At 38.7% G+C, this 14,331-nt stretch overlaps 1 protein-coding gene across 2 annotated transcripts in view; it reads left to right on the forward strand.

Moving 5' to 3' along the window:
• LOC120527937 (sideroflexin-5-like) overlaps positions 1-14,331 on the forward strand; it is a 201,295-nt gene that overhangs the window by 54,824 nt on the left and 132,140 nt on the right. For both annotated transcript variants that reach the window (XM_039751909.1, XM_039751910.1), the window contains exons 6-7: positions 9,020-9,045; positions 12,078-12,131. In XM_039751909.1, coding sequence (XP_039607843.1) covers positions 9,020-9,045; positions 12,078-12,131 — 80 coding nt within the window. The remainder of the gene's footprint in view (positions 1-9,019; positions 9,046-12,077; positions 12,132-14,331) is intronic.

Raw genomic sequence — 14,331 nt, forward strand, 5'->3', positions numbered from 1 at the left:
CACACCTCTGTATTATTAATGACATTGAAGTTGAAACAGACCAGGCATATTGTGTACAGTACAGGAATTATGTAAAGTGGCACCTACTAGCATTATGTTGATATTGTGACAGATAGGGGTCGCTATCGCTCCCTTGAACCCCTGTTAACGACTCCAGACACCAGGTAAAAGTCCAAATGCTGACTTTATTCAAATGCCACAGTGCACAAAACACCCTCTCCTCCACTATACTCATTCAAATCACAAATAACTACAAACACACAATCCTCCACTCCCAGACGCGTTGCCACCCTTCCACCCAGCTCAGCTCCCCATCTGGGAGCTCCCACAGTCCTTTTATATATCCTGACCCGGAAGTGTTCCCAATCCCCAGTCCATGTGACTCTCAATCACTTCCGGGTCAGTTAAAATGTCCTTTTCTTCACCCCGGAAGCACGTCATTCCCCTTGTCCATGTATGCTTCCGGGGCGAAGGGAAAATATCCGTTGTTCCTCCCTGCAGAGTACCCTAGTGGCCCCCATGGCATCCAGCAGGGCTGCGTATAAATACTACAATGTCCATGATGCCCTGCTGGTCTTCTGGGGACCTCCATACTGCAAGGAGGGCTCCACCTGGCGGCTTGGGGGTATTGGCCGGGATAAACGCCGAGCACACTGAACCATTTGTGAATTGGAAAGACAAGCAATTAAAAATGAAAGTGTAAGCTATTGCAATTTTTCCAGTCAAAATTTCTATATCACACCCATACATAGTTCTTATGGGATATCTTGATTAGCCAAATAAAAGGAATCTGTAGCATATTCCTTAGATAGAGTTGCCCTTGTAGAGAGGCATGATGTAATAAGCAGGTTGGCAGTGTAAGCATAAAGTATTTTTTTTCCTAACTTTTGTCCATTTTTTTGCTTGGTGTATTTTTATAGTACGTGTTGCTTGCTCAATTTTTTTTTTTTATTGGAGTGTCACTTATGATATGTAAACTCTTCAGTATGTCCCTTAAGATGAGAGAATTGATTGTCGTATTTTTACTTAACAGTTTACATAGTGCAGATGATTTAACTGACCAGTTCATGTTGGACCATCTTAGAAAGAAGCATACTTTTCAACTGGATCTTAACACTTAATTATGTTTTTTTTAAGAATTGGGCATGTTTTGATGCCCTTAATGGAACATAACAAGAAACCCAATGGAAAATATATAAATTACTGTAATGTAAATTTTACTGATACCTTCTTTTCTGTTTTCAAGACACCTTCTGATTGCAGGCAGCCATAAGTAAATCACAATGTTTGATCTTGCATTGTGTGGTGTCATCTAAAGCGCATGCCTGTCCTTCATGATGTCATCAGTGTGTTTCATTTCACTGACAATGGTAGATGTTTAAAGAACATCCACAAGAACTGTCTAAATCATGGGTCTTGACTCAGATCACTTATGATTCTTTTATTTTGAGTTCAAATATTACCAGTATCTGTAAGCAAAAATTCTTGACACTGATGTTTCGCTCATGCATCATAAAAGTAACAATAAATTTATATTAGAATGTATTACCGGTAAATGTTTTTTGTTTTTAAAAATTCATTATACGGATACAATTTCATATATAAACAATATTAAATACATTTATGTCCCTTTGTACATTCAACAAATTAGTCACACAAAACTGAATCTTCAAAAAAATGATATTCCAGTTTTTAACAGTTGTTTACTTTCAAAGGTTTTCTTTGATTACAAATTTCAGGTTACAGATTATGTCACACTCTTGATTATCGTTTTTGTTTTGTCTATCACAGAATTATGTCTGATTGGTCAATCTTTGCTAGTCTTGGATTTTATTTTGAATGTTAACTTGAAATTGGCACATTGTGTATGATCTGAGGTGCATCAGTATTCCAACCCATTCTGATTCCAGTCTTATACTCATATCTGCCAAAATAAGCCCCTTGTGACTCTAACCTAGAGAAAGCTAACAGTTTGCAAAATGTAGGGTGCTTTTATCTTTTTAGAACTGATTTCTGCTTTGTCACCTTTTCTGACAGAATACACTAACGCTTCCTTTAAAAGACTCTAGCTTTCATCTGTTTATAGGCTTTAAAATGTCTCCATTTGTAAATTGGATGATTCATCTGTTTATCCATCAGTTTTCCTATAATATTAATTTAGAGTCAGCAGATTTAAAGTAACACACATATCTTTGCAATGTGTGAAGAAAACCAGTGTAGACTCAGTATGTGCATGTAAGCTCTACTCAGTGTCTAAGCTAATATTATAACCTGGTCTCCTGGAGCTGTGGGCAGAAGTGGTAACCACTGTACCACTCTGGTGGATGCCATAAAGTAAGCCAAAAAATTAAACATTTTACATTGTCTATTGTGGTTTGGACATATCATAAAGATGACAACCCCCCCCCCACCGGAGCTCCCTGGGCATGTGCTAGTGATTGGAGACACTGTGGCTGGTCCAGTACATGCTAGAGGAATTAAATATCCCAGCTGGTTTGTGGAAACATGGGAATTCCCTATGAAGAAATTGGAGTTGGTAGCTTGGGACAAGGAAGTCTGGGCTGACCTTCTTCTCCAGCTACTTCCCCGACCCTCACCAAGGAAGTGGTTTCAAATGATGAGATGTGAAGACCCTGTCTATTGTTTTTGTTATTTAGTTGTATCTTGCTCTGCTCATCTTGTTTAAAACTTTAGTTCTTCATGTAAATTTACCATAAGCAGCTTTCAAGTTCACTTGTTTATCTCAAATACCAAAGTGCCAGAATTAAAACATCAACTTCTAACAAAGTAATTGGGGCTGATGATGTACAGTATGCCTGGAGTCCTACTTTGGCTACTGGACATTCTAAAGCAGCCACTGGGGTAGGCTTTTTTATTAGTTATGAACATGCTCTGCTTTATTTTGTTTATTTTGTACTATTATTTCCTTTTTTTTTGTTCATTCAGATTGTTATTTCTTTTCATGAAGGCCACCATGTCAATAGCAACAGTGCCACTGTTAAACCACAATAGCATAAAGGGAAGTGTATACAACCTTGTACTTTTTTTAAATAAATAAATAAGGCTTTGCTGATACTGAAGCTGAATTAATTTTTTAAGTCACAAGTGATAGATCCTTTTTTTTTTTTTTAGAGAAGTATGATCTCTTCAAACAGGATTTACACTACTTTTGTAATGACTGTTTTACATTCAAAACTTCAACATTTTATTCCACCACCAGTCCTGGCTCCTATCTTGTGTCCACATGTTTCTGTGGACAAATACAGCAATGATATCTATGCTGAAAGCAACAACTACATTATTTGTTTTCAGTTTCTCTTCTAAATTATTAGTAGAGCCAGAATCCTTATGTTGAGTCACATCTGTCTGACAGAATTCTTTTTGTGCATTTTGCACATTTGGCACACACTTAGGATAGATGTATGAATATAGCCTTAAAAGACTTGTGCTTGTTCAGTCAAGAGCATTTTTCTTTTTCCTTTTTTATGTCCAACAACAGTGTCCAAAAACCATTACATTTGGGAAAATAATATAGGAACCTTAAATTGTGGTTTAACTGTATCTTTTTCAGTGCAGTCCAATATATACCATAACATTTTTCTTTAAAAATTAGATGTAATTGTACTTATTTTTATTTGAAAGAGCATGGTACACATGGTACATCCATCCATCCATTTTCTAACCCACTGAATCCGAACACAGGGTCACGGGGGTCTGCGGGAGCCAATCCCAGCCAACACAGGGCACAAGGCAGGAACCAATCCTGGGCAGGGTGCCAATCCACCATAGACACATGGTACACCCCAAATTTAATTGTACCTATTATTGTACCTGCTTGGTTAGCCAGGGATAGAAGATTCTGCACTAACACTTCTAAATCGCATCATATGAGCAAATACAGTACATGCAAAACTTTTCTTCAAAATATTCATGTGACTAAATATGAACATGATTGTTTATTCAACTTAAGCTCAACAACTTTCCTAAACTTCTCTCAATATATTCTCAAGCTGTGCTGACAATATTCATAGTATCTGCAGTACTTTTAACAGAAGATCCATCCATCCATCCATTTTCTAACCCGCTGAATCCAAATACAGGGTCACGGGGGTCTGCTGGAGCCAATCCCAGCCAACACAGGGCACAAGGCAGGAACCAATCCTGGGCAGGGTGCCAACCCACCGCAGTTTAACAGAAGATAAGCCTATATATGAGACAATTTTGAGAATGTGATCTTTTAGTTAGATTTTCAGATAATGTGTGTCAACCCTTGATTAAATGCCTTGATCATTGATCCTTTAACTCTCATCTCCTCTAATCTGATGACTGGATCTTTCCAAAATATTTACCAGTTGGCTCAGGCTTTGTCAGGGTAGGACAAGGTGAGTTAGCTCCTTTTTAGTTTTAAATGCTTGTTTATTGTTGATATGTCCTTCTCCTTTTTTTTTCTTTTTTTTTTTTTGATAAAACACGCTCTTCCTTAATTTGTGTGAAACTTGGCCTAACTTGGGGGTGCCCAACCAGTAGATCACAGTCAATCACAAAAATGTTTGCAAAAAATTACTATTTGATTTTTTTGATAGCCTAATCATCCTTTTAATATATTTGATGCATTTAATTTCATACATTTTGCTGCCTTTGTATATGTTTAACTTTTTGTTGCCTGGTTGCTCTCTGCCTTCTAAGAACGCTGTCTTAGTTTTTCCTGCGTTAATGTTACATTCACATGTGTGTATATAGAGTGATACAGACTGGCTAGGATATATTTGTAAAGAGTCTAACACATTTGATTGCCTACTTAAATCAGAGAAGCAAAGCAACCAAAAGAGCCACCACAAGGAATGGGATCATGATTTTTTTTTTTTAAAGTTTTCCCATTTAAATCGTGTGCTTCTAATCTGCAAAGCTTGTGTCTATATAAAAGAAAACACAAGTCAAGTCAAGTTGGGGAGCATGCACTGGTACAGTGCGTTGCCGCACCCACTACACGACGAAATAACTCGGGATCCCGGTCTGCAACCCCCCCCAGGCAGACACGCGGTCCAGTCCTACTCTCCGGAAATGACCCTCTGTCTGCTGCAGCCAGGTGTTATGTGGGTGACCCCTTAACCTGGTGCAGCCACTCAGGTCCCCAACAATGAGGATCTTACGAGCCAGATCACCCTCGTCGAAACGCGCCACATGACCATAGTGCCGTAACTGACACTCCCTCACAATGCAGGTAATGTGCCTCATTCAGGACTCCATGAGCAACCGCTCATTCGACACAAAGTCAAACCAACGGTAACCAAGGATTTTCCAGAGAGAAACAGTACCAAAGGAGTTCAGTCTTCGTCTCAGGTCACTGGATAGCGTCCATATCTCGCAAGACAGGAAGCACCAGAACTCTAAAGACTTGGACCTTCGTTCTTTTGCATAGATATCAGGAGCGCCACACACCCCTTTCCAGCAACCTCATGACCCCCCATGCTCTCCCAATCCGTCTCCTGACTTCATAGGAAGAGTCACCAGAGACATGAATGTCACTGCCAAGGTAAGTAAACCTATCAACAAGGTTGACACTCTCTCCGCAAACAGACACACTGCTGATGGCTGTGCCCAAGAGGTCATTAAATGCCTGGATCTTGGGTTTTATCCAGGACAATCGCAAGCCCAGACACTCAGACTTCTCACTCAGTCTCTCGAGCACCATGATCGGAGTCTCCATTGACTCCGTGAAGATCACAGCATCGTCAGCAAAGTCAAGATCCGTGAATCTTTTTTCACCAACAGATGTCCCACAGCAGCTTTTTTTTTTAATGTAAAAGAAAATGCAAACAGAATCTTTCAGAGCTACACATAACATTTATAGTATGGACTATATCATTAAAAATTAAGTTATTGAAAACTCGAAGAGTTGAAATTACAACTAGAAGGAGACCTAATACTACATGGAATGTGGCAAATTGTGTTATTATCCCATGTGATAAATTGATCATAAATTAAGCATTTGCTAAATATGCTTACACTAAATTTGGAGATTTAAAAAATGAAAATAAAATTGCAGCTACCATCTAGAATATTCATTTGTCAAGGAATATTGGCAAAAGGCAATGTGACCTTGGGGATCATTTAAAAATGAGATAATTGCATGTGATTGCTTTTCCTTGCAAATCCACAATTGTTGACCAATGGTGCTATTTCTCAAGTTTTTATAGAGTTGAAGATTTTTTAAACTTGTTTCATTGGGGTGATACTAATGGAGTCTTTACACTATGCAATCAAAGTGAAACTTATATGGATTATCACTGTATAATTCACCAGTAAGCATTCTACAGAGATATTTAAATATGAAATACATATACTCTAGTTAAGAAAGACAGTTTCAGTGAAGATTGTTTGGTTTGCACCTGGAAGGAATAGACCACACATACCCCAATAACATACGTTCTAGTGCGCAATTACATTTTTGTTTGTTTCAAAAAGCTGATCACTGCAATCAAAGATTTTGTAAATTCATCTGAGCATTTTCAGTTTGACCAATTATAGATAATAAACAGTGGCTGGTTCATTTAGCATTAATCTCAGATCTGCTTGAACTGTTGAAAGAGCTAATTGTTGAGCTGCAGGGACAAAATAGAAATGTTATCAACATGCTCATCAGTGTCAACATCGTCAAAAGAAAATTACAAGTGCTATCAAGTAAGCTTTGATGCTAAGACCTACTCAATTTTAGTCATATTGCATGCATTCCGTGCTTGAGTTCCTGTGAAGTGACATGGCACAGTTCAACCTTGTCCATTAGACTGAACAAGTTTTGAACCTGTCATATGAGATCAGTAAGTTTCATTGATGTTGCTGGAGTCTGTTGCCTGTTACATGTTCCTCACATTTCTGCCCACATTTTGTTCTGGAACATGTAGGCTGAAAGGTGGTATCCATCTTTTACTTTGACAAAGCAGCAGTGCAGAATGAAGTTCTTACTATGAAAGACAAAATTCGGGTGAAAGTTGGGGCAACAACTAGATGAAAAGGGAGTTTTAGAAGCAACTGTTTTTTCCAACATTAGGGGGCTTCACCCCCCCACCAGCACTACGCGACCTTGTGAAGAGGGGGGCTGAAGGCACCCCAAGGAGACAAGGCCGCTCCTCTGAAACCCCTCTTAAACGGTGACACAATATGAACCAAATACAGTTTTTTTTTTTTTAACCTTCTCTTTGCTCATATCAGCTGCTGGATTTCTGCTTCTGCTGCCGTGCTGCGTGATCAGCATTTCGTGTGGCGCTTCGTACGTTTAAAAACCTGTAAAGCACCTGTCCTTTTGTCTCACTGCCTTGTCTCTCTTCTCTCCCAGACACCCTCAAACACTATTCGATCTCTTCTGTTATTTCACAGAGTACTATTTTCCATTTGTTTGCACTAATGCGATCTTTACTCTAATTTTTTTAAACATTCCTATTTCCTTATTTCCATTATCTCTAACCTGCTCTACATGTGTATCATGGGACTTGCTTCCAAAGGTTGCAAGTATGACGTGACTTGTCCGTCTCGTGGGACGTGAAAGTGTCTCTCTGTCTCTCTTCAAAAGATCACATCTCGTCATAGGTAGAAAGTCTTGTATTATTGCAAGATTTTTTTTTATATTAGAGAGATAAGTAAATTAACCCTTTACTTGTTAGGGCAGCTATTTGTGAGTGTGTGCTTTCTCTCTAATAAGTCATAGCACAGATCCACTATGACAGATCAACACCTTGAAAATTGCATTCAGCGTCTTCTGCCGAGATTGTGAAAAAGTAGCAGCTGCATTAAGGCAAAACATTATTTTTCTTAAATTTCCTAAATTGGGGCTATGGAAGATAAACAACTCGAATGTGAAAGGAACAGAATATGATCCTAAATGAGGAGAAATATTACTGTGGTGCTCTTTTAAATTTCAGAAAAATTGCACGCCAGGAAGAAATTGCATGCCTATTTAGTGGAAGCACACACTACAAGAATGAAAATAAGTGGAAATGTTTTGCCTCTTTAAAGCAGGCATCTGCCCTTGGAAACCTAGCCATTTAAAGATATCCAAAGTGTGTGGATATATGACTCAATGGAGAAAGTTCAAGCCTGATGTTTTTGTAGCAAGGGAGGGCAGCCCATGAACCTGAAGTGATTTTAGAGTTAAGCAACTCGGGGGTTTAAAGCTGCCTTAAAGCAGAGTGTATTTTAACATTTGGGAATGAAAGAAGTATCTAGAAAATGCTATCTGTTTATGGGAAGAGCCATGTGTTGTGTGTGAGAGAAGTAGAGACAGAGACTTGGTGGAGAGAGAGGACCCAGATTAGGACCTGAGTGCAGCCGTGCAATGGGTGACACCTCAGCACCACACTGGAACAGTATGAGGTTTTTTACGATGGATTGAGTGCCCATCCTGCAACCAACCCTCAAGTTTTCCCTGCAAGTTGGAGGACCTGCTTACAGGACTGGTTGCAGATTAATGTCATACCCAGGACAAAGCAGTTGCAGGTTAATAGACTTACTCAAGTGCCCAATGAAGTAGAGTCAATTCTGATGTTTATGGGATTTGAACTGGTAACCTTCCGATTCCCTAGCCTCAGAGCCACCACTCTGGGAGTACAATCTGAGGTGGAAAATGGGTAAGCCACCTTACTAGGTAATCACTGTAGCAGCATAGTAATAGCTAGATTTCTACATTGTACTTTTGCTTTTGTGGATCTCTTGTGTTTTTTTCATGAATAAATGCACTGTTTTTCATAACTTAGGCCTTCATGGCATTATTCTGACTCATTTGATGACTTACAAAATACTGTATGAAGACATTTCCTAAAGTTGTCTAACCTGTTCAAAAATGGTTGGTTGAAATATTTGAAAGAATATTTAGGGTGAGATATACCGCATCTCACATGCTACATTGATTTTTATGTATTTATGTTTTTTCACCAGTTTTCCAGTCTGGTGCTCTATATTTCCTTCTAGTCTGTAGTTTTTTTTTTTTCCTCCTTAACCACTATGTGTTTCTTGTGTATTTTTACAGGCTACATTCCTTTTGGAACCCCAATAGTGAGTACCTCTTCTTTCCTCTCTAGGGATATGTTAGTCTGTTATCATGGCACTGTTCCTGTGTGTCCTTACACAGTCTGCTGTGGCTTTAGCATTTTATTAGCTTGCACTTGCAGCATAGGAGAAACCAGAGCAAACATTCAGCTCTTATAGGTTATAATAATAGAGTTGAACATGTAGTTACCATAATATTACCAGAACCAGTATAAAATGGGGATGAGGAGTGGTAGATGGTTACTTATCTTACAAGTTTAATGATTTGTACGTGGATATTAGTATTTTTTTTTTCATTTTTTAAAAGTATCTGCTATTATGTCAGTGTTGGAACAGTCACTCACGTAAATAGTGCCTGAATGTACAATAGCTCCATCAGCAGCAACTCAGATCTTCAAGGCTACTTTACTTGTGCACTGTAGTTCATGTGTTACATACGTTAAGCTTACAAGAGTCAAAAAGAGCTCCTTAAACAACACATCCACTAACCACAAAATAAACACTAGTCAGTAATGTTGCTGACTACATGACTGACTACTACAGTATGTAAAAACAGATTTTAAGATTTTTTTTAATTATTAAATGAAGATATTTGTCTGCTTTTCCTAGGTCTGGGAGCTGTATTTGTCAACTGAAGTGATCTTTCACAAAGTACATACATGAAAAATCAACCAGTCTAGATAGAAAATTCTTTTAAATGCACGTAGCTATCTAATTACAGGACGCCTGACTCGTCAGGTTTTGTTTGTTTTGACTAGAACTAATGTGACTGGTGGTTAAATATAGAGTACCGATGTACAGCTAATAAGGCTATGGGTGCAACATTGTGGACAATACTGTGACTTCACAAATTACAACCTTGAAAAATGACTCTCATCTAAAATATTATTGAGAGTTTACAACATCTGCTCTAATGACCAGTTTCATCAAAAGAATCCAACAGGTATATCATGATCATTTCCTATTTTTTATTTAGTAAGTGGCACATTTATACTATTTGGAATCCTTTTAAATTACTTTTAAGAGGCATGTAATTCATAATATACAGTGCATCCAGAAAGTATTCACAGCACATCACTTCGTGCACATTTTGTTATGTTACAGCCTTATTCCAAAATGGATTAAATTCATTTTTTTCCTCAGAATTCTACACACAACACCCCATAATGACAACGTGAAAAAGTTTACTTGAGGTTTTTGCAAATTTATTAAAAATAAAAAAACTGAGAAAGCACATGTACATAAGTATTCACAGCCTTTGCCATGAAGCTCCAAATTGAGCTCAGGTCCATCCTGTTTCCCCTGATGATCCTTAAGATGTTTCTGCAGCTTAATTGGAGCCCACCTGTGGTAAATTCAGTTGATTGGACATGATTTGGAAAGGCACACACCTGTCTATATAAGGTCCCACAGTTGACAGTTCATGTCAGAGCACAAACCAAGCATGAAGTCAAAGGAATTGTCTGTAGACCTCCGAGACAGGATTGTCTTGAGGCACAAATCTGGGGAAGGTTACAGAAAAATTTCTGCTGCTTTGAAGGTCCCAATGAGCACAGTGGCCTCCATCATCCGTAAGTGGAAGAAGTTTGAAACCACCAGGACTCTTCCTAGAGCTGGCTGGCCATCCAAGCTGAGCGATCAAGTGAGAAGGGCCCTAGTCAGGGAGGTGACCAAGAACCCAATGGTCACTCTGTCAGAGCTCCAGAGGCCCTCTGTGGAGAGAGGAGAACCTTCCAGAAGGACAACCATCTCTGCAGCAATCCGCCAATCAGGCCTGCATGGTAGAGTGGCCAGATGGAAGCCACTCCTTAGTAAAAGGCACATGGCAGCCCACCTGGAGTTTGCCAAAAGGCACCTGAAGGACTCTTAGACCATGAGAAACAAAATTCTCTGGTCTGATGAGACAAAGATTAAACTCTTTGGTGTGAATGCCAGGCGTCACGTTTGGAGGAAACCAGGCACCGCTCATCACCAGGCCAATACCATCCCTACAGTGAAGCATGGTGGTGGCAGCATCATGCTGTGGGGATATTTTTCAGCGGCAGGAACTGGGAGACTAGTCAGGATAAAGGGAAAGATGACTGCAGCAATGTACAGAGACATCCTGGATGAAAACCTGCTCCAGAGCGCTCTTGACCTCAGACTGGGGCGACGGTTCATCTTTCAGCAGGACAACAAGCCTAAGCACACAGCCAAGATATCAAAGGAGTGGCAATGTCCTTGAGTGGCCCAGCCAGAGCCCAGACTTGAATCCGATTGAACATCTCTGGAGAGATCTTAAAATGGCTGTGCACCGACGCTTCCCATCCAACCTGATGGAGCTTGAGAGGTGCTGCAAAGAGGAATGGGCGAAACTGGCCAAGGATAGGTGTGCCAAGCATGTGGCATCATATTCAAAAAGACTTGAGGCTGTAATTGCTGCCAAAGGTGCATCGACAAAGTATTGAGCAAAGGTTGTGAATACTTATGTACATGTGATTTCTCAGTTTTTTTTATTTTTAATAAATTTGTAAAAACCTCAAGTAAACTTTTTTCACATTGTCATTATGGGGTGTTGTGCGTGGAATTCGGAGGAAAGAAATGAATTTAATCCATTTTGGAATGATGCACTATGAATACTTTCCAGATGCACTGTATTACAGCATCTATCAACACAATGAACTCTTATTCAGTAGCAGTTGATACATGATCTCCATTTACTCAGTTCTTTATTTATAGGGCCTGTCATGTTCAGGAATACCACAAAGCATTGTTTGTTTTATATAGATATTCAATAAAATATACATTCTTGCTTAGGTGAAATTATAAAATTTAAAGTGAATTTATCATGTATTCATTCTGCAATGAGATTCTTACTTGTAAGGCTTCCACAGTCTACTAAACGTAGTACATTACTAACACACACATTAACTACAATTTTAGACAGTAAAAATAAATACACATCAAATACACAGTGGTGGAATGGCACCCTGTCTGAACTAAAAACCCTAAATGTTTTTTGCACATTGTTTGATTGATGCCCATTCTTTCCTTGACAGGTTGTTGGACTCCTCCTACCCAACCAGACCTTGGCCTCTACAGTCTTCTGGCAGGTATGTATGGTAGGAAAGAAAGAGTTTAAGCTACCTGGCAGGGCCTAAGTGGCGATGAGGCTGACCTTTAAAACAAGAATGTTTTGATATTATTTAGACAATTGTTTAGATTTAATTAATCTCAAAGAGCACAACATATGCATACAGAAATTATTACCCTCAGATTTATTTGCTCAATTACAATGTAATATATGAAGCATTCAAGAATAATCCTATTGTGAAATTTCTTCCATTTTTCTTATTTGCAAAATGTAGGAAAGTGATAGATAAGCCAGAAACACTCTCTGATAAAATGGTACTTTTATATTTTTGATCATTATATTACTTTTAATTCTTGGTGAGTTGATGGAAACTAGCTCACCACGCTTTTATGTCTGAGCATGGTGGAAGCTCAGTCCTATGGGGCTTTTCATTGATGTCAGTCAAACAATGAACAGCTCCATTAAGCATATAATGGAGATATCTGTGTAAGAATGCTAAAAAGGGGACAAAAACATTGTTTATCGCATTATTCCCTGTGTAGCAGCTGATTAATATTGTAAACCTGACACCAAGGAAGAAGAGTACTTGACACACACAAACCACTTTACTATTGGAGAGATGTCTCTGTGGAGGCAAAACTAGATGAATTTTGCAGAAATATAATTACATTTCAGAATCATGATGGATTAAGAAAGCTCATAACATAAATTCCAAAAGCAAAAACAACCAAAATAACTAGCAGCTTATCAACTTCTATGATACCTTTGTTTATATGGATCAATGCTAATCTCACTTAGATTAAATGTGATGTCTCGTGCGCAGATTCCTTTCAACGAGTCTGCCTATGTAAACTTTAGAAGTCAGATTTAAGTTTATACAAATATTAAAGGAGGCAAGGAAATTACTGAATTTAAAATATACTCAAAGTAAAAAGACAAGCTGAATGTTATGGTAATTAGTATCTTTAAATTGTCCTGATGTGAATCATTATAGCATGCGTGTGTGTGTGTGTGTGTGTGTGCCTTGCCATTAACTGGCACTTCCTTCAAGGTTGATTCTTGACTTGTGCCTGATGCTGCCAGATTATGGATGTAATATGTCTTTTTTAGACCAGATCTCTTTGTGAAAAAAGGGCAAGAAATATTGATGTTCTTTTAAACAGATTGAACCTGTTATTGGTTTTAACTCCATCTGACCTATAATTACAATAAGCAGAACCAGTAGTTGAATGCACGAATCTAAATTTATAAGTTCCAGTCTTGTCACAGGGCACTGTCTATGTGCTGGATTTTCACGATATGCCTGTTTGTGTGTGGATTTTTGTAGAACATTCTTTAATTTTCCTCCTACAACCCAAGGGCATTTATGTTAGGCTGATTAACCATTGTGTCTATGTGCCTTGCTATGGAGTATTGTCCTTTACATAAATGGTTCCTGCGGTGTGCATCATTTTTGCACCCTGCAAAGCTGAACTAGATAAAATGGGATAAAAAATGGATGGGTTAATGAATAATAACGTACAATAAAGTGCAAAATATTTGATAAATGCAGTATATTCAAAAGTATTTACTGTATAGTATTTTTTCCTTGAGATCAGCAACTGTAAAAGATTGAGCCAGTAGTTTATTTTTTTAATAACCTCCTTATTGTCTTATCAATTAATTTCAGAAATGCACAAACATAAATTCATGCAATATACTCTGTAACTGTGAATACTCGTATAAACTATTTTATGCAATTAAATATCCATCCATCCATCCTCTTCTGCTTATCTGGGTTCTGGTCATGTGGGCAGCAGCTTGAGCAGAGAGACCCAGACTTCCCTCTCCTCTGCCACTTCTTCCAGCTCTTCCGGGAGAATCCCAAGGCGTTCCCAGGCCAGCCAGGAGACATAGTCCCTCCAGCGTGTCCTGGGTCTTCCCCGGGGCCTTCTCCCGGTTGGACGTGCCTGGAACACCTCACCAGGGAGACGTCCAGGAGGCATCCTGATCAGATGCCCGAGCCACCTCATCTGACTCCTCTCGATCGCAATTAAATGACTTGGTTTAATTTTCTAGCAGCAGTAGTAGTAGTATCATGTCGAATAGATGCAAATTAAAGAAAATAAAAACTTTGCTTGTTGTGGAAAGCACACATAAATGTAATAATGCTCTGAATATTATCTCTGTTTGATGTGAAAATTATGACAGAAGCTGAAAGTAAAAAACATTGGTAGAGT

This window comes from Polypterus senegalus, chromosome 4 (genome assembly GCF_016835505.1).
Source record: "Polypterus senegalus isolate Bchr_013 chromosome 4, ASM1683550v1, whole genome shotgun sequence".
NCBI classification, from domain to species: Eukaryota; Metazoa; Chordata; class Cladistia; order Polypteriformes; family Polypteridae; genus Polypterus; species Polypterus senegalus.